The following is a 21,243-nucleotide window of genomic DNA, read 5'->3' on the forward strand; positions in this document are numbered from 1 at the left end:
GGGAAACCAGTACGAACCCCAGGGCGGCTCGTACTAGGGTGGGCCACAGGATCCCTAGCATGTGTGGCCCCTGGCTCCGCCTGGCGGCGTCTCCGCTGCCTTGGTGGCTCATCGTCATCCGATGATGATGAGGAGGATGCGGATGACAAAAGGAACGTGGGGTCATCCTCATCCTCACTGGGGCTCTCAGAGTCGGAGGCAATCTGGGCATATGCCTCCTCGGCTGAGAACACCCGGCGGGCCATGGGTGTGTGTGTGTGCGTGTGTATGTGCGTGCGTGTAAACCTTTATTCTATGTGCGTGTGTGTGGGGGCACGGGTGTTCACGTACTAAAAAGTCCAGGCAAAAAAAATGTGTTAGGAAAAAAAAAAAAAAAAAAAGTTCAAACTTGCTGATCTGCGGTTCAACGCTGATCAGCGGTAGGTGGGGTGGTGGGGCGGGCGATGCGCTAACAGTGGACGGACGCTAAAAAGTGCAGGCCAGTCAGCGCACGCAGAAAAAAAAAAATGTGGGGGAAGGGTCTGGTGGTGGGGGGAGGGGGTTGGTGGGTGGGGGGGGGGGCTGGTGGTGGGGGGGGGGGGGGCTGGTGGTGGGGGGGATGCGGGGGGGGCAAGTGGCGTGGGGTCTGGGGTCTGAAAGTTGTAAAAAAAAAAAGTTTGGAATAAATGTGTGTTTTTTTTTTTTTTTTTTTTTTTTTTTTTTTTTTTTTTTTTTTTCTTCTAACTTTTCCCTTCTTTCCCTGCCTAACGGTGCCTCTCCCTCACTGACCCTAACCTACCTGGGTGGCGATGGGTGCAGGAGGGTGATGGATGCCGATTTAGGGGGACACAGGAGCTGGTGCTGGACGATGCTGCACGGTCAGGGTGCTGGACAGGAAGAGGAGGGGAGAGAGGAGCGCAGGAAGTTTGAATCTCGCGCCTCTCTCCCCTGCACCAATCAGCACCCTGGACAGCGGCGTTCAGCACCAGGGCCAGCTCCGCCTCTGCAAATCCTCGGACTGCGATTGGTGGTGTAAAATTACGCCACCGATCGCAGTCTTTTTCCGGTTCATCGGGTCACAGGACACCCGAATGGACCGGAAACGCAGAAAACCGCAGGTCTGAATTGACCTGCGGTTTTCTGCGATCGCCGATACGGGGGGGTCCAATGACCCCCCCCTGCGTTGTTACGGGATGCCGGCTGAATGATTTCAGCCGGCGTCCCGTTCCGATTAACCCCTGCGGCGCCGGAATGCAGATTTTAAGTCAGGACGTACCGGTACGTCCTCGGTCCTTAAGGACTCGGGAAATAGGGCGTACCGGTACGTCCTCGGTCCTTAAGGGGTTAAGCATACCTCCTTTTTATAGTATACAATATTGCTGGTTATCCATTTTAGATAATTGGAGTCACGCTGTGGCACTTGGGCGAGTGCTGCGGTCTCTGCTTTGACTTGCTCCGTGCACCTGGACACTTAGTACTGGCTGTACAGGATATTGTGGCAGCTGCAATAGCAAGTTAAAGGGGTTGTCTGGGCTACTTAATATTGATGACCTCTCCTCAGGATAGGTCATCAATAGAGAGCCTTGCAGTTCACCCGGCGGTTGTTTCGTCGCGAACTTTGCTCCTTCGCTGAACAGGCAAATGTATGGCAATGTCTGCCAGCGCCATATTCCTTTGCATTGTGCAGATCTTTGATCCATCAGGTGGGACAGGACAGCCAATTAAGACGTTTCATAACATGCCCCACCCCCACCCCCTATAAATAAACCCGATCTGGCCACCATTTTACATTGAGTCTTTTGCCAGTATAGGGAGAGGTTGATGTGTGGAGCAGGGACACTGTTAGGGACACAAAACGCTAGCTAATAGGGCCACAAAAGGACTGGTATAGGTGTGACATACTGAGGGGTGTGATACTTATAATATACTTTCTAACATTGAAAGTATTGTGCAGCAGTTGTGTCCTTCTGTATAGCTGCGGTATCGCAGCAGAACCAAACTCTATTGGAACAACTAATTGCAACTGGTTTGATATAACAGTTGGGGCCCCCCCCCTTCCCAAAAAAAAAAATGATGGGTTTGATATACCTGCTTCCAGCAAATGATCATTAAGGGTTCTATATACCTGCTTCCACAAATACTGTTTTTCTATAGGGACTTTGTCAAAGGGTCATTTTGAAAATGACAGGCAGAGGAAGAAGCATGCCATTCCGCAGGGGTGGTAGGGGTTGGGCAGGTGCACCAGGCCGAAGCCTAAGTGGTAAGTTGGAGTGCAGTTACGTCAAAGGACGCACCAGAGTTGGTTGAGTGGCTTACTCAGCCTTCTGCTCCTGCACCCTCCTCATCCTCTGTATCTGCACCCTCCTCACGCTCTGTGTGCACCCCCAAAGACACCCCCTCCACTTGAGTCAGAGGAATTATTTTCCCATCCATTCCCAGACCTTACTGATGCACAGCCGTTCTTGACATCGGATGAGGAAGAGTTAGCAACGGCTGCCACACAGCGGTCTGATACCCAGATCAAGTGCAGGATCTGCCCCCCCCCCCCCCCCCCCCCCGTATAGATGCACCACTGCATATGGGGTTGAGCACTTCCTGCTTTTTTAATACCACACCAATCTATAGTTTGTATATTTAATTTTTTGGAGGCGTATAAACTCCCAGTCTGTGCCTTATTGCCTTATTTCCATCCACAGGCAGCATTCTGGTGCACATGTGAGGGCTGGGCTAGATCAGCCAGTTTTGGGTGGGGCTTAGAGCTCTCTGCCTCCTCCCATTGTATGCATGGTTACTGGGAGATTGCATTGAGTTGGACCTTGTGCTCCTGTTATTCGCCCACTGACTCCTGGTATTGTCCGTATGGTCCAAGTATGTTTAGTGTTGGGTCCCGAGCTACATGAGAAACCTTGGTGCAGTGCTCGGGCATGTTCTCCAAGCAGGATATGTTGGCTAATCTCTCAATTTTGCATCAGTAAGAGGGTTAGTAAGACTGCAGAGGGCACCTGTCTTTGTTTGTTATATTGTTACCCAGATCAGCCAGAGTTCCCCACTGTTGCTGCCTACTCCGAGATCTCAGTGGTGGTGAATAGTGTTAATCACAAATATCATCACTTCGAGAATTTGCGTATATTTAGAATATAGTGATAATCACAATTTTGAATAGTCTAGATTTTTTTATTTTTTTCATCACCTCCCTTCTTGCTTGTGGGCCAATGAGAAGGCTGTAATGTTTGTCTAAGCTGAGAAACCTCCCTAGCAACCAATAGGAAAGTTGCCTACCCCTATAAGAACCTCCCCAGCAGCCCTTGTATGTAGTATTTTGCAGATCTGAGACACAGCAGTGTTGCTACTGTGCTCTCTGCTGTCTTGTCATATTAGAGATTAGTGATGGACTAACATCTGCCGGGACGTTTCACAAACGTTCGCAAACCGCAAGTTCGTGGCGGGTCCCATTCATTTTAATAACCCGGACAACGGCAGTGTGCATTCTGCAATTTGTGGACTGCACATCACCGGCACTATAATAGAAAATGCCTAATCTTGTCTGCAATTGCAAACAAGAATAGGACATTTATTTATTTTTATTTTCCTCCTTCTCCGCTGCACCCGCTCCCCAGAACCTACTCAACGTGCCATGCTGGTAACTACTACCTGTATGAACTCTGAGCCTTCATGCTCCAGTATTTGAAGAGGGACCCCGTATAAAAAGCATAAAGGGCAAGGACTAGTACTGGGTGGCAATATACATGGACCCCTGGTACAAATGCAAAATGGCGGACATGTTACCAGTATCAGAGGGCTGTCAGAATGCAGCATTTGCAGGCTTTGCTTCGAGAGATGCTGCATTCTGCTGTTGAGGGCGTTGGCAGAGAAATTTCCAGCCACAGAGAAACTGTTGCGGTACCAATCCGACTGCGCATGCAAGAAGAGGGCAGTTTGAAGATGTGTTGGTCACTTCGGATACGAGATCATTCTTTCAGCCAACCGCCCTCCGCATCCAGCCTCAGGGAGCCCCTTGACTACTGGTGTGCAGGCTTGACCTGTGGCCAGACCTGGCAAAATTTGCTATGAAACTCTTGGCTTGCCCCTTGTCAAGTGTCCTGTTCGAAAGGACATTCAGCGCAGCGGGGGGGGGGGGGGGGGGGTGATCGTGACTGATTAGCGCACTCTCCTGGCTCACAACAGTGTGGACTACCTCACATTTCTAAAAACGAATGAGGCAAGGATCTCTAAGGAATTCAACACCTGTGATGACCACGTTTTAATAGAATTTTGCCTATTACCTTTTATGTGTGTTTGTTTTATTTGGGGCCTGTACTCCTGTGGCCTAAAATAAAATGTTATCTAGGCTCCAGCAGGGCACGTTCTTGAGTTTCAATTTAAGACTCCTAAAATGTCCCCTGATTAAAAACGTATTTTTTTTTTTTTTTGGGGGGGGGGGGGATTTTTGCCAGTGATTGACGATTTTTGCACTTCTAGTAAGTATTTGGCTGCAAATATGACCTAAAGGTTTTGTCATGTTCACCTGCCGTTAAAGTGAATGGGGCCTGTCGCGAACTTGCGGTTAGCACATTTGATCGCCTTCGCGAATCGTCCCGGCCGATTGTCCATCAATATCGGACTGCTAGGGGTCAGACACCCGGCACCCCTGCCGATCATCTGTACAGGGAGACAGTGTGTACGTGCCATGTCCCTTCTCTCTTCCGGCTCACTACTGTAGGCCTATGGGACAGGAGACGGCGCCTACAGTCTCCCCGTACAGCTGATCAGCGTTGGTGTCAGACCTCCGCCGATCTGATGATGACCTATCCTGAGGAGAGGTCATCAACAATAAAAAGCCAAGACAACCCCTTTTTAAGATGTACAGACTAATGCAAACAATGTCGGGGCCGTAGCACTTGCCCAAGATGTATTAAGTCCTCCTGTAAAGTAGTTAATTAAATGCTGTTCAGCCAAATGTCTTTGAATTTCATCCCATATTTACTAATGTGAGTGCACCTAGAACTTGCTGTGATTTGTGGTACAGTTTGGCAAATCTAGACGTAGAGATTTTTTGCACCTAGTCTGACAAGGGGTGGGGCCTTATAGACAACATCTTTGTCCAATATTGCACCACAGTTGTAGTGTAAAAAAATCTGTCTCAAAGTAAACAAACCAATATTTGGTGTAGTCAGAAAAGTCTGTGCTCCAGACTGAGCCCCAATGATAAACCTGGGGCAGGTCTAGACGGCCTGTCTTTGCAATTAGTAAATGCCCAATTGTCCCATTCTTTAGGGGCCATGTTTACCATGAACCATATTACCACTTAATAATTTAGATTGACTAGGTTTTAAACATGCATACTTCAATAGTAACCAAGCCTGTCCCTCTTCCAAAGGAAACCAACGAGGATGCAAAGAATGTATGTGGTGAAGGTTTAAAGGTAAGACCTTTTTATAATCTAGATAGAAAACTGATTTGTAAGGCAAACCATTTCTTGATGGTCATATTTATCCAGACTTTATTTATTCCTCCCCCCCCCCCCCCCCCCTCCTCCTCGACTAACCTCAACTAGGAGTCAGATGGACACGCTAAGAAATCAAGTGGCATGGACTCAAAGGTAAGGGGTTGATGGCCGTGGAGAACTCCTGAGTAATTGGTTTGTGAAGATTGCATGGAAATTGTGATAAAACCCATGCTTTCTTTCTACCTGGTGTGGCATTAAAATTCACACAATCAAACAGCGGTATGCTGCCAATGACATGCTGTAAGCACTAGCTTAGTGTAGTTTATGAATGGTCGCAAGCAAAATGTGGCAGTTTAATACCTACAGAAAAAGTGTGTTAACTGGAGTTCCATTGTAAAAGTCATGTGACCTTAGCAACCAGTCAGATTCCAGCTTTCATTGTTCACAGCTCCTTTGGAAAATGAAAGGTGATATCTGGTTGCTATGGGCAACTAAGCCAGTTCTACTTTACACCAGTTTGATAAATTCCCCCCCCCCTTTTTTTTTTTTTTTTTTTTTTTATATATGCAGTCTGTTTTTATTTTGAGGCTATTTTAAAGCAGGGGCTTTTATTAGCCTTGCCATGTATGGTGTGCAGTGGGTTTCCTGTTTGCTGGATTCCCCTTTGACATGGTAGGCCTCTACGGTGCTCCAGGGGTAGCTTATGTGTGGACCATTTTCTTAGCCATTACCCGTTTGGACGTTGGGATAGTTTTGGCAGGAGAAGGTGACACGGCTGCTGCAAGAAGTGGTGAGCGAGTCTGTGGTGGCATCCTGCCTCACTTCCGTTATGTTGGGACCCATGCACGTGGGATGGTACATTCCATGTGGACACACCTGGTGTGAAAAGCAGACATGTCCCAGAAAGACTAAGAACGTCACATCTGGACCTGGCAGGTAGGAGGTGGTCCCTCTCTCCAACCAGCTTATTCCTGTTGCGTGCAGCGATGGACGAACTGGCTGCACGCAGACTGGGGCTGAGGGGGAGGGGCTCATTATGAAACTATTACATTAGGATTTTATTTAAAATAAAATTTTCTATATATATAATATATATATATATATATATATATATATAAATTTTTTTTTTTACCATACCTCCCACTATTTAGTGCTAAGTACTTATATAGTGGACAACCCCTTTTAATACTGAAAAAGGTGCTAAGGGTATAGAAGACATTAATAAAGCCAGGAGTAGAGTTGAGCGAACACCTGGATGTTCGGGTTCGAGAAGTTCGGCCGAACATCCCGGAAATGTTCGGGTTCGGGATCCGAACCCGATCCGAACTTCGTCCCGAACCCGAACCCCATTGAAGTCAATGGGGACCCGAACTTTTCGGCACTAAAAAGGCTGTAAAACAGCCCAGGAAAGAGCTAGAGGGCTGCAAAAGGCAGCAACATGTAGGTAAATCCCCTGCAAACAAATGTGGATAGGGAAATGAATTAAAATAAAAATTAAATAAATAAAAATTAACCAAAATCAATTGGAGAGAGGTTCCATAGCAGAGAATCTGGCTTCCCGTCACCCACCACTGGAACAGTCCATTCTCAGATATTTAGGCCCCGGCACCCAGGCAGAGGAGAGAGGTCCCGTAACAGAGAATCTGTCTTCATGTCAGCAGAGAATTAGTCTGCATGTCATAGCAGAGAATGAGGCTTCACGTCAGCCACCACTGCAACAGTCCATTGGCATATATTTAGGCCCAGCACACACACAGGCAGAGGAGAGAGGTCCCGTAACAGAGAATCTGGCTTCATGTCAGCAGAGAATCAGTCTGCATGTCATAGCAGAGAATGAGGCTTCACGTCAGCCACCACTGCAACAGTCCATTGGCATATATTTAGGCCCAGCACACACACAGGCAGAGGAGAGAGGTCCCGTAACAGAGAATCTGGCTTCATGTCAGCAGAGAATCAGTCTGCATGTCATAGCAGAGAATGAGGCTTCACGTCAGCCACCACTGCAACAGTCCATTGGCATATATTTAGGCCCAGCACCCAGGCAGAGGAGGGAGGTCCCGTAACAGAGAATCTGTCTTCATGTCAGCAGAGAATTAGTCTGCATGTCATAGCAGAGAATGAGGCTTCACGTCAGCCACCACTGCAACAGTCCATTGGCATATATTTAGGCCCAGCACCCAGGCAGAGGAGGGAGGTCCCGTAACAGAGAATCTGTCTTCATGTCAGCAGAGAATTAGTCTGCATGTCATAGCAGAGAATGAGGCTTCACGTCAGCCACCACTGCAACAGTCCATTGGCATATATTTAGGCCCAGCACACACACAGGCAGAGGAGAGAGGTCCCGTAACAGAGAATCTGGCTTCATGTCAGCAGAGAATCAGTCTGCATGTCATAGCAGAGAATGAGGCTTCACGTCAGCCACCACTGCAACAGTCCATTGGCATATATTTAGGCCCAGCACCCAGGCAGAGGAGGGAGGTCCCGTAACAGAGAATCTGTCTTCATGTCAGCAGAGAATTAGTCTGCATGTCATAGCAGAGAATGAGGCTTCACGTCAGCCACCACTGCAACAGTCCATTGGCATATATTTAGGCCCAGCACCCAGGCAGAGGAGGGAGGTCCCGTAACAGAGAATCTGTCTTCATGTCAGCAGAGAATTAGTCTGCATGTCATAGCAGAGAATGAGGCTTCACGTCAGCCACCACTGCAACAGTCCATTGGCATATATTTAGGCCCAGCACCCAGGCAGAGGAGAGAGGTCCCGTAACAGACAATCTGGCTTCATGTCAGCAGAGAATCAGTCTTCATATCATAGCAGAGAATCGGGCTTCACGTCACCCACCACTGTAAGAGTCAATTTTCATAAATTTAGGCCCAGAACCCAGGCAGAGGAGAAAGGTCCCGTAACAGACAATCTGGCTTCATGTCAGCAGAGAATCAGTCTTCATATCATAGCAGAGAATCAGGCTTCACGTCACCCACCACTGTAAGAGTCAATTTTCATAAATTTAGGCCCAGAACCCAGGTAGAGGAGAAAGGTCCCGTAACAGACAATCTGGCTTCATGACAGCAGAGAATCAGTCTGCATGTCATAGCAGAGAATCAGGCTTCACGTCAGCCACCACTGCAACAGTCCATTGTCATAAATTTAGGCCCAGCACCCAGGCAGAGGAGAGAGGTCCCGTAACAGACAATCTGGCTTCATGTCAGCAGAGAATTAGTCTGCATGTCATAGCAGAGAATCAGGCTTCATGTCAGCCACCACTGCAACAGTCCATTGGCATATATTTAGGCCTAGCACACAGGCAGAGGAGAGGTTCATTCAACTTTGGGTAGCATCGCAATATAATGGTAAAATGAAAATAAAAATAGGATTGAATGAGGAAGTGCCCTGGAGTCCAATAATATATGGTTATGGGGAGGTAGTTAATGTCTAATCTGGACAAGGGACGGACAGGTCCTGTGGGATCCATGCCTGGTTCATTTTTATGAACGTCAGCTTGTCCACATTGGCTGTAGACAGGCGGCTGCGTTTGTCTGTAATGACGCCCCCTGCCGTGCTGAATACACGTTCAGACAAAACGCTGGCTGCCGGGCAGGCCAGCACCTCCAAGGCATAAAAGGCTAGCTCTGGCCACGTGGACAATTTAGAGACCCAGAAGTTGAATGGGGCCGAACCATCAGTCAGTACGTGGAGGGGTGTGCACACGTACTGTTCCACCATGTTAGTAAAATGTTGCCTCCTGCTAACACGTTGCGTATCAGGTGGTGGTGCAGTTAGCTGTGGCGTGTTGACAAAAGTTTTCCACATCTCTGCCATGCTAACCCTGCCCTCAGAGGAGCTGGCCGTGACACAGCTGCCTTGGCGACCTCTTGCTCCTCCTCTGCCTTGGCCTTGGGCTTCCACTTGTTCCCCTGTGACATTTGGGAATGCTCTCAGTAGCGCGTCTACCAACGTGCGCTTGTACTCGCGCATCTTCCTATCACGCTCCAGTGCAGGAAGTAAGGTGGGCACATTGTCTTTGTAGCGTGGATCCAGCAGGGTGGCAACCCAGTAGTCCGCACAGGTTAAAATGTGGGCAACTCTGCTGTCGTTGCGCAGGCACTGCAGCATGTAGTCGCTCATGTGTGCCAGGCTGCCCAGGGGTAAGGACAAGCTGTCCTCTGTGGGAGGCGTATCGTCATCGTCCTGCCTTTCCCCCCAGCCACGCACCAGTGATGGACCCGAGCTGCGTTGGGTGCCACCCCGCTGTGACCATGCTTCATCCTCATCCTCCTCCACCTCCTCCTCATCCTCGTCCTCCTCGTCCTCCAGTAGTGGGCCCTGGCTGGCCACATTTGTACCTGGCCTCTGCTGTTGCAAAAAACCTCCCTCTGAGTCACTTCGAAGAGACTGGCCTGAAAGTGCTAAAAATGACCCCTCTTCCTCATCCTCCTCCTCCTCCTCCTCCTGGGCCACCTCCTGTTCCATCATCGCCCTAAGTGTTTTCTCAAGGAGACATAGAAGTGGTATTGTAACGCTGATAACGGTGTCATCGCCACTGGCCATGTTGGTGGAGTACTCGAAACAGCGCAACAGGGCACACAGGTCTCGCATGGAGGCCCAGTCATTGGTGGTGAAGTGGTGCTGTTCTGTAGTGCGACTGACCCGTGCGTGCTGCAGCTGAAACTCCACTATGGCCTGCTGCTGCTCGCACAGTCTGTCCAGCATGTGCAAGGTGGAGTTCCACCTGGTGGGCACGTCGCATATGAGGCGGTGAGCGGGAAGGCCGAAGTTACGCTGTAGCGCAGACAGGCGAGCAGCAGCAGGATGTGAACGCCGGAAGCGCGAACAGACGGCCCGCACTTTATGCAGCAGCTCTGACATGTCGGGGTAGTTGTGAATGAACTTCTGCACCACCAAATTCAGCACATGCGCCAAGCAAGGGATGTGCGTCAAATTGGCTAGTCCCAGAGCTGCAACGAGATTTCGCCCATTATCACACACCACCAGGCCGGGCTTGAGGCTCACCGGCAGCAACCACTCGTCGGTCTGTTGTTCTATACCCCGCCACAACTCCTGTGCGGTGTGGGGCCTGTCCCCCAAACATATGAGTTTCAGAATGGCCTGCTGACGTTTACCCCGGGCTGTGCTGAAGTTGGTGGTGAAGGTGTGTGGCTGACTGGATGAGCAGGTGGAAGAAGAGGAGGAGGAAGCCGAGAAGGAGGAGGTGGCAACAGGAGGCAAAGAATGTTGCCCTGCGATCCTTGGCGGCGGAAGGACGTGCGCCAAACAGCTCTCCGCCTGGGGCCCAGCTGCCACTACATTTACCCAGTGTGCAGTTAGGGAGATATAGCGTCCCTGGCCGTGCTTACTGGTCCACGTATCTGTGGTTAGGTGGACCTTGCTACAGATGGCGTTGCGCAGTGCACACTTGATTTTATCGGATACTTGGTTGTGCAGGGAAGGCACGGCTCTCTTGGAGAAGTAGTGCCGGCTGGGAACAACATACTGTGGGACAGCAAGCGACATGAGCTGTTTGAAGCTGTCTGTGTCCACCAGCCTAAATGACAGCATTTCATAGGCCAGTAGTTTAGAAATGCTGGCATTCAGGGCCAGGGATCGAGGGTGGCTAGGTGGGAATTTACGCTTTCTATCAAATGTTTGTGAGATGGAGAGCTGAACGCTGGCGTGTGACATGGTTGAGACGCTTGGTGACGGAGGTGGTGGTGGTGGTGTTGGTGGTACATCCCCTGTTTGCTGGGCGGCAGGTGCCAACGTTCCTCCAGAGGCGGAGGAAGAGGCCGAGGCGGCAGCAGCAGAATAGGCCGAGGCGGCAGCAGCAGAAGAGGTAGCAGGGGGAGCCTGAGTGACTTCCTTGGTTTTAAGGTGTTTACTCCACTGCAGTTCATGCTTTGCATGCAGGTGCCTGGTCATGCAGGTTGTGCTCAGGTTCAGAACGTTAATGCCTCGCTTCAGGCTCTGATGGCACAGCGTGCAAACCACTCGGGTCTTGTCGTCAGCACATTGTTTGAAGAAGTGCCATGCCAGGGAACTCCTTGAAGCTGCCTTTGGGGTGCTCGGTCCCAGATGGCGGCGGTCAGTAGCAGGCGGAGTCTCTTGGCGGCGGGTGTTCTGCTTTTGCCCACTGCTCCCTCTTTTGCTACGCTGTTGGCTCGGTCTCACCACTGCCTCTTCCTCCGAACTGTGAAAGTCAGTGGCACGACCTTCATTCCATGTGGGGTCTAGGACCTCATCGTCCCCTGCATCGTCTTCCACCCAGTCTTGATCCCTGACCTCCTGTTCAGTCTGCACACTGCAGAAAGACGCAGCAGTTGGCACCTGTGTTTCGTCATCATCAGAGACATGCTGAGGTGGTATTCCCATGTCCTCATCATCAGGAAACATAAGTGGTTGTGCGTCAGTGCATTCTATGTCTTTCACCGCTGGGGAAGGGCTAGGTGGATGCCCTTGGGAAACCCTGCCAGCGGAGTCTTCAAACAGCATAAGAGACTGCTGCATAACTTGAGGCTGAGACAGTTTCCCTGGTATGCATGGGGGTGATGTGACAGACTGATGGGGTTGGTTTTCAGGCGCCATCTGTGCGCTTTCTGCAGAAGACTGGGTGGGAGATAATGTGAACGTGCTGGATCCACTGTCGGCCACCCAATTGACTAATGCCTGTACCTGCTCAGGCCTTACCATCCTTAGAACGGCATTGGGCCCCACCATATATCGCTGTAAATTCTGGCGGCTACTGGGACCTGAAGTAGTTGGTACACTAGGACGTGTGGATGTGGCAGAACGGCCACGTCCTCTCCCAGCACCAGAGGGTCCACTAACACCACCACGACCATGTCCACGTCCGCGTCCCTTACTAGATGTTTTTCTCATTGTTATGGTTCACCACAACAACAAATATATTATTTGGCCCAATGTATTGTATTCAAATTCAGCGGGATATAAATTTGAGGCCTAGTATTTAGGCGCTGGGTGACCGGTATGGATTTAGTGACAGAATTAGACTTGGAAATGCACAGAAGCGTGTGTGTGTGAAGTTATTCTGAATGACCCAATGTGCACCTTCAATATTATATACCCTTTTTGGGATAGATTTCAAATAGCTCTGATATAGCAGGAACCACTAAATTATGAAATTGCTAAATTGGGAATTGTACTTCAACCCAGAACAAAAAATGTGCTTTGACGGGCACTAAATAACTTTCCCAGCTACAACAGGACAACGGTAACGAGAGATTTAGAGGGAATTAAATTTGAGGCCTAGTATTTAGGCGCTGGGTCACCGGTATGGATTTAGTGACAGAATTAGACTTGGAAATACACAGTAGCGGGTGTGTGTGAAGTTACTCTGAATGACCCTATGTGCACCTTCAATATTATATACCCTTTTTGGGATAGATTTCAAAGAGCTCTGATATAGCAGGAACCACTAAATTATGAAATTGCTAAATTGGGAATTGTATTTCAACCCAGAACAAGAAATGTGCTTGAACGGACACTAAATAACTCGCCCAGCTACAGCACTAGGGACAGATTTAGCTGGATATAAATTTGAGGCCTAGTATTTAGGCGCTGGGTGACCGGTATGGATTTAGTGACAGAATTAGACTGGGATATGGCCAAAAAATGAACAGACTATTGCTGGTTAAATGCACTTGGTGTGACAGCTTCACCCTGATGTAGGCTTTAGCCAAAAAACAACCACACCATTGAGGGTTAAATGCACTTGGTGACAGGCGCAGCTTGCCCCTGATTTTGTATATGGCCAAAAAATGAACAGACTATTGCTGGTTAAATGCACTTGGTGTGACAGCTTCACCCTGATGTAGGCTTTAGCCAAAAAACAACCACACCATTGAGGGTTAAATGCACTTGGTGACAGGCGCAGCTTGCCCCTGATTTTGTATATGGCCAAAAAATGAACAGACTATTGCTGGTTAAATGCACTTGGTGTGACAGCTTCACCCTGATGTAGGCTTTAGCCAAAAAACAACCACACCATTGAGGGTTAAATGCACTTGGTGACAGGCGCAGCTTGCCCCTGATTTTGTATATGGCCAAAAAATGAACAGACTATTGCTGGTTAAATGCACTTGGTGTCACAGCTTCACCCTGATGTAGGCTTTAGCCAAAAAACAACCACACCATTGAGGGTTAAATGCACTTGGTCGCAGCTTGTGCTGGCGCACCACAAGACACAAAATGGCCGCCGATCACCCCAGAAAAATGAGACTGACAAACGGTCTGTGCAGCCTAAAAACAGTGAGCAATTGAGGATCAGCAGCTCAATGATCCACAGCTGCAGATCGATCAGTTAATCAAGTCCTTTGGAGGAGTTAATCTGCCTAATCTCGCCCTACTGTCGCAGCCGCAACCTCTCCCTACGCTAATCAGAGCAGAGTGACGGGCGGCGCTATGTGACTCCAGCTTAAATAGAGGCTGGGTCACATGGTGCTCTGGCCAATCACAGCCATGCCAATAGTAGGCATGGCTGTGATGGCCTCTTGGGGCAAGTAGTATGACGCTTGTTGATTGGCTGCTTTGCAGCCTTTCAAAAAGCGCCAAGAAAGCGTCACAAAAGCGCGAAGAAAGCGACGAACACCGAACCCGAACCCGGACTTTTACGAAAATGTCCGGGTTCGGGTCCGTGTCACGGACACCCCAAAATTCGGTACGAACCCGAACTATACAGTTCGAGTTCGCTCATCCCTAGCCAGGAGTATCTTTTTAGTTATCTGAATCATATGTCCAACCATATGCAGTGGACGAAATGTCAATCCCATGGTTATTTCATCTAGCTTTTGCCTTCCAATTCCATTAATTCAAAGGGTGCTCAGGAAGACAAAGAATCAGTAATTCTAGTAGCTCCCTTTTGACCCAAGAGGACTACTTTTTTATTTTTTTTATGGTAAGATCTGATTGTTTAGTCCCCAAGTACACTGCCAGTTCAAAAGGACAAACTGATGCAGGGCCCAGTTTCCTATCTGACTCTAGGAATTCTACGACTAATGGCATGGATGATTGAAGGCAATTGCTGATTTTATATATTTTTTTTTTTCAGACAAGATAGTCGGAACTTTACTTTTTAACCGTAAATCTTCCATCACGGGTATATATAGGAAAGTGTAGTGGAAATTGTGCTTCCTTCTGTGGTGACCAGTTTTCTAGGGAAGATATTAAGATACTTATCCTGTTAGATTTTCTAAGGGGGTTTAGACAAGGGCTTGAGTCAGTCTTGGCTCTTGCTAATCTCTGGGAGGTTGGTCTTAGATTCTATGGTAATAAGATTCCTTAAGGCAGCTGACAAAATAAGATTCACTATACGTGATCTGGTGCCTCTGTCGGTTCTAAATACTATCCGAACAGCTCTTATGTCAGAACCCTTTGAACCATTAGAAAAACTATAAAGTATCTCACTATTAAGACAGGTTTTTCTTGTAGCAGCATCCTCCACCAGAAGAGCTTTGTGAGATTAAAGCATTATCAACCTCCTTTTCATATTGTCAAATTTCAAAAGATGAAAGTTTTCAGACTAGAACTGGATTCGCTCCCTAAATCTGTTTTCCCAGATCGCAGCAGGAGAGTTGCTAGGTCAAAACATTCAGGGCCTTGGCCCCTGATCTTTTGTCCCAGGCCCCAAATGTCCTGCCAGTTAGATAAAGCTGCATTGCCATCCTCAGGAGGGCAATACAATTTAACTAATGCACTGGAACATCTGAAGGACCTGTGATGACATTACAGGTCATAGACCAGTAAAACAGGCAGTGGTTGGGAAGAACCTGCCATGATGTCACCATGTGACCAGTGCAGGATAGGACACTAGTGAAGAGAAGTGTGGGGAAGAAGCTTTGGTGGTCTGGTACATGAGGAGAGGTAAGTGAAGGGAGAGGCAGAGCAATGCTGGGAGTTGTGGTTATTTAACTGGGACTGTATGTTAAGGCTGAAGGGAGGGATGTTACATACGACTGTTGTGGAGGTGGCTGGGAAGGAAGTCATGTTTACATGGGACTGTATGATGGTAGCTGTAGGAGGGGGTGATATTTACTTGGGACTGTATATTGGAGGGGACTGGAGAAATGGTGTGATTATTTACATGGGACTCTCTGGCAGGGGGAGGGAAATGGTGTTTACATCGGACTGCATGTTGGAGGGGGGAATAGAGCTACAGGGGACACTGCAAATCTAGGGGACATTATAGGCATTCTTATTACTACTAGGGGCGCTATTGGAAGGACTTGTAGATCTGCCTTATTTCTACTAAGAGCACTGGGGGCATTATTAGTATTGGGGGGCTCTATAGGAAGGACTTGTAGATCCGCCTCATTTCTACTAAGGGCACTGGGGGTCGGGTCTTATTACTACTGAGGGGTCTGGAGCGCTTTACCACTGGGGGAACAGGTGGTCTTATACTAGGGGCTCTGAGGGTATTAATACTGGAGGGCTCTTATACTAATGGAGGCACTCTTGGGGAGCACTAGCACTGTGGGGGGGGGGGGCAGGATTACTAATGAGGGCATTCTAGAAGGTAATTGCTGTTGATGGGACTATGAGGAGCACTTACTATGTGGGCACTCATTTTTCTTCAGGATAGTATTTTGGGGTTTTGGGGAGCACTGCACACACTTACAAAACACTATAGACTCCATGTGGTAGCAGAACAATACTGTGTTTGGTTGTAAAGTTCGACAGACGGCTATCCCACCCTAGAGAATGATTCTTTGTAGGTTCTTGGGGTACTGTTTTGGAGATGACTGGGGAAAACTGTTAGTATACTTACTGGAAACTGGGTTTCCGGGAAATCTCCAACAGCACCCATAATTTCCCTCCCTTTCAACGTTTTTCACTTTATTGTTTTGTGTTTAAAACTATTGATGATTAAAGCGGGGTCTGATTAGGGACTTAAAGTGGTCCTGGAAATAATAAAATTGGCTCAGTTTTGTAATCTGGTCCAAATTGATGGAAGGCAGGGCTAACACAATTAGGCACTGCCAGCAATAACTTATTGTGGCACATACCAACCCAACAGAGCCAAATACCACAGTCCAACACAATGCTGTGGAGATTTCCAGTAACTGGAATTCACTTTTTTTTTTTGTCCCCCCCCCCCCCCCCCCCCCCCTTGCCTCCACTCCTCTGTAACCCTGTGAGACTAAGATTCTATTGCAATACAATAGCTTTCCAAACTCTAGGGCAGTGATTGGTGAACCATGGCAGCCCAGCTGTGGTAAAACTACAACTTTGAGCTGCTCTCAAAACTCTATAGAAATAAATGGAGCATGCAGGGAGTCGTAGTTTCACCACAGCTGGAGTGCCAAGGTTAGCCATCACTGCTCTAGGGGTTACACAGCATTATAAATCAGTATGTTGTGCGATCCTGCCATTGCTATAAAATGTATTAGCTCAGTCACCTTTATGTAATACTAACAGCTCAAAGCCTTACAATACTTTTCTCTTGTGTAACTACTGGGTGCAAGTATGGTGTTTTTACTGCATAGTTTCACATTTGTCTCCTATAGGTAAAGAGTCCTGTGAAACCTGAAAAGCATGGATACCTAAAGTCACTTCTCTTAAGAATTTCTCATATCTGGCCTCTCAAATATGTGGTAAGAATTTCTAATCAGCTTAACAGTTTTACCTCAAGTCCAAACTGTTTATAGGTCCAACATCTTGTGCTGACCCTTTGTAATTCGTTCTTTACAATGGCCCTTCTTCCAAATCCTTGCCAGTCACCAACACAAGGATTTTACTGCATACTTTTTAGGGTTCAGTTCAATGTAAAAGCTATCAGAGGCTCTATACTGGAAAACCAGAGCTCCGAACCCTGTAATACTTGTATGACATGCTTTCCGTCCAAGGGACATGTCGTCATGGTTTAAAGGATCAGTTTTTCCTGCATACCTATACACTTTTATAGTTTTCTTACACAATAGTATCTGGATATAGAAATTCCAGGATGGGACCCAGTCAAACGCTTTCTGGATTCGTATTGTAAATGTAATAATGCAAATCTATACATCAGATCAAAGAGGGACTTGGGTCACAAGTAGGGACTTTCCCTCCAAAAGGGGGACACTTAGGAGGCCCAGTATAATGACTTGGCACAATTTCAAACTCATTTGACTAAAGACAATTACTTGGATATGTGTGCTGTATAGTGTCTGTAAATATCTTTATTTTTTATTAGTTTAAGATACTTAGAAAGATTGCAGTGTTCACTGGCCTTTCGGACGAGGTGGAGAATGTTGGAAGTGCTGATCAGATGTCCCCAAACAAACGACGTTTCTTGAGTGGCAAGAAGAGGATTGGACGCTTGGCCAGGCTCATTCTTATGGTTACTCCCTACAGAATACAGTGTGCATTGGGCTATCGCACAGGAGAAAGCATAGGGAACACCTCTGCTGATGGTAACTTATAACTGATATTACTTATTTTAAAGCTTTGCTGGAGTAAGATGCTTCACCAAATTCTCCCCCCCCCCCCCCCCCCCCCAAATTTAATTCACCAACACAATGAAGTCTCCTATTGCAGTAAGACAGATGTAACTGCAATAAGACGGATGTAACAAAACAATTAAGACTGATAAAAATGTGGAGTGTGGGACCAAAAAAAAAAAAATGGCTACAGGTCACCCTCCAAATTAAAAGCGTGATAAGGCCCCTTGCAGATGAGTGAGTACAATGCGTGACACAAACGCATTGCGCCCGCACAGAATCTGGACTCATTCATTTCAATAGAGCTATGTACATGAGCATTGGTTTTCACACATCACTTGTGTGTTGTGTGAGAATCGCAGCATGTTCTAGTGCGGATGTGATGTGTGTTTCAAGGATGGTTGCTAAGAGATGTTTGTATATGTTCAGTTTTTAATCATGCACGTGCGAAACAAATTGCACCTGCGTGATAAAGACTGAACACGATCGCAGGCAAAACTGAATGACTTTGCCCGAAAATTGCCCATATTTCACTGAACGCATCCGGACATGCTTGTCTGCAAGGGGCCTTAGTGTATTTCACCTCCCCAAAAAAATGCCTTCAGGTCACCCACAGTTATCAGCGATATTTAAACCCCAACACTCCCTCAGTGCAGAACCGTCCTGTCCCTACACTAGTCAGAGTAGAATGGCAGCACAACGCGTGATCTGGCATTTATGCATGTGGGGTCACATGCATCAGCCAATCATAGCCATGCCAATACTAGGCATGACTGATGGCTTCCAAGTGCCCTTGGCTTAAAAGCTTGTTTATTGTCTGTGCTGCAGCCTTTCAACAAGCTTTATTTAAAAGCTGAACACTGACTCTTGTGCCAATGTCCATTGTAATGTTCAGTACAAACCTGAACATTACAGTACATGTTTGCTCATCCCTACCTGTAACATCTTTCCTTGCACCAAGTTCCCTGGAAAGGTGTGGAGACCGGGCAGGATAAGGCTATTTGTAGGGCTGTGACATCACAGGGGCAGGCTGGCTGCAGATAATTATGGGTGATCCCTTATTCCCATACATCTTACTTTCACTTTGTAACATGTGCAGCAGAAAAAAATGATTTGTTACCATGATGCGAGAGAATATTCAGATTTGTGACTAATCAAGTTTTTTTTATTTTTTATTCTCCCCCCCCCCCCCCCCCCCCCTGAAATTTGGATCAAATTCCACACTGTCAACTTCGATTCGCTTAACACTAATGGCAATATTTACATGTAAACGTTTGCCTATAGACATAAGGAAGTCTCCTCTGAAACCATGTGGAAAAGGCAGTAAACGGAAACAGGATGACTTGGATATGGAAGAGCAGCACAGCTGGGTAGCTTTCATGACTGAAGATTTTCCTGATGAAGACCAAGATGATGACCCTACATATGAGGTAAGCTAGATTTGTGTTGCAAGAACTGTCGGGTCCATAAATATATTGGGACACTAACACAATTCTAACATTTTTGGCTCTATACACCACCACAACGGATTGGAAATGAAACGAACAAGATGTGGTTTAACTGCAGACTGTCAGTTTTAATTTGAGGGGATTTACATACAAATCAGGTGAACGGTGTAGCAATTACAACACTTTGCATATGTGCCTCCCGCTTATTAAGAGACCAAAAGTAATGGGACATAATACTAATCATAAATCAAACTTTCACTTTTTAATAGTTGGTTGCAAATCCTTTGCAGTCAATTACAGCCTGAAGTCTGGGACGCATAGACATACCCAGACGCTGGGTTTCATCCCTGGTGATGCTCTGCCAGGCCTCTACTGCAACTGTCTTCAGTTCCTGCTTGTTCTTGAGGCATTTTCCCTTCAGTTTGGTCTTCAGCAAGCTAAATGCATGCTCAATCGGATTCAGGTCAGGTGTTTGACTTGGTTATTGCATAACATTCCACTTATTTCCCATTGGTTGCTTTTGCAGTATACTTTGGGTCATTGTCAATTTGCACTGTGAAGCGCCAGCCAATGAGTTCTGAAGCATTTGGCTAAATGAGCAGATAATATTGCCTGAAACACTTGAGAATTCATCCTGCTGCTTTTGTCAGCAGTCACATAATCATCAATAAATGCAAGATAACCAGTTCCATTGGCAGCCATGCATGCCCATGCCACTACCACCACCATGCTTCACTGATGAGGTGGTATGCTTAGGATCATGAGCAGTCCCTTTCCTTCTTCATACGCTTCTCATCACTCTGGTACAAGTTGATCCTGGTCTCATCTGTCCATAGGATGTTCCAGAACTGTGAAGGCTTTTTTAGATGTCGTTTGGCAAACTGTTTTTGAGGCTCACCAATGGTTTACATCTTGTGGTGAACCCTCTGTATTCACGCTAAAGTCTTCTGATTGTTGACTTTGACACACATACACCTACCTCCAGGAGTGTTCTTGATCTGGGCAACTGTTGTGAAGGGTGCCTTCACCAGGGAAATAATTCTTTGGTCATCCACCAGTTGTTTTCCATGGTCTTCCAGGTCTGTTGGTGGTGTTGAGCTCACCAGTGAGTTCCTTTTCCTTTTTTTTTTTTTTTTTGCTTTGCTGATCGATCAAAATGACCGAACTGAAGACATCCTGAACGGATTAGGCTACTTTCACATTTGCATTCAGAGCGGATCCGTCTGGGATGGATCCGCTCATATAATGCAGACGGATCCGTCCAGACTTTACATTGAAAGCCAATGGGGGACGGATCCGTTTGAAAATTGAGCCATATTGTGTCAAATTCAAACTGATCCGCCCCCATTGACTTACATTGTAAGACTGGACGGATCCGTTTGTGTCCGCCTGCTGAGCGGAGCAGAGCCCAAACGCTGCCAGACTGATGCATTCTGAGCGGATCCGCATCCACTCAGAATGCATTAGGGCAGGACGGATGCGTTCGGGGCCTCTTGTGAGAGCCTTTAAACAGAACTCGCAAGCGGAGCCCCGAACGCAAATGTGAAAGTAGCCTTATTCTCCCTTCAGAATGCATGGGGAGATACCTGATCAGTTCTCTTCCGGCATAGAGACCTTTTGACGAACTCTATGCTGGAAAAGTAGAACGCTAGTGTGAAAGTACCCTTAGCGTGAGTTCAATACACTGCAGTACACTATATAGTCCATAAAAAGTAAAACAAAACTTTTTATTTTTAACCAGTTATGTGTAGATAGAAACACTAAACATGTTTGGTATCGCTGTCCATAAGGACCCGATCTATAAAATAATCATGTTACTTTTATCACACAGTGAACACCATAAAAAAATAACTATGATGGAATTGCAACTTTGCCCACCACACCTCCCAAAACATGGTATAAAGGTGATCAAAAAAGTAATGTATCCAAAATTAGCAC

General features: G+C 47.2%; 1 protein-coding gene across 1 annotated transcript in view; it reads left to right on the forward strand.

Annotated features, from left to right (window-relative positions):
* The first annotated feature begins 5,375 nt into the window (after positions 1–5,375).
* The window catches only part of LOC122929554, a 29,534-nt gene continuing 13,666 nt past the window's right edge, over positions 5,376–21,243 (forward strand). The window contains exons 1-5 of the mRNA XM_044283173.1: positions 5,376–5,401; positions 5,534–5,578; positions 16,943–17,029; positions 17,611–17,830; positions 19,142–19,287. Coding sequence (XP_044139108.1) covers positions 5,567–5,578; positions 16,943–17,029; positions 17,611–17,830; positions 19,142–19,287 — 465 coding nt within the window. The 5' untranslated portion in view covers positions 5,376–5,401; positions 5,534–5,566. The remainder of the gene's footprint in view (positions 5,402–5,533; positions 5,579–16,942; positions 17,030–17,610; positions 17,831–19,141; positions 19,288–21,243) is intronic.

Source organism: Bufo gargarizans, chromosome 1 (genome assembly GCF_014858855.1).
Source record: "Bufo gargarizans isolate SCDJY-AF-19 chromosome 1, ASM1485885v1, whole genome shotgun sequence".
Lineage (NCBI taxonomy): Eukaryota > Metazoa > Chordata > Amphibia > Anura > Bufonidae > Bufo > Bufo gargarizans.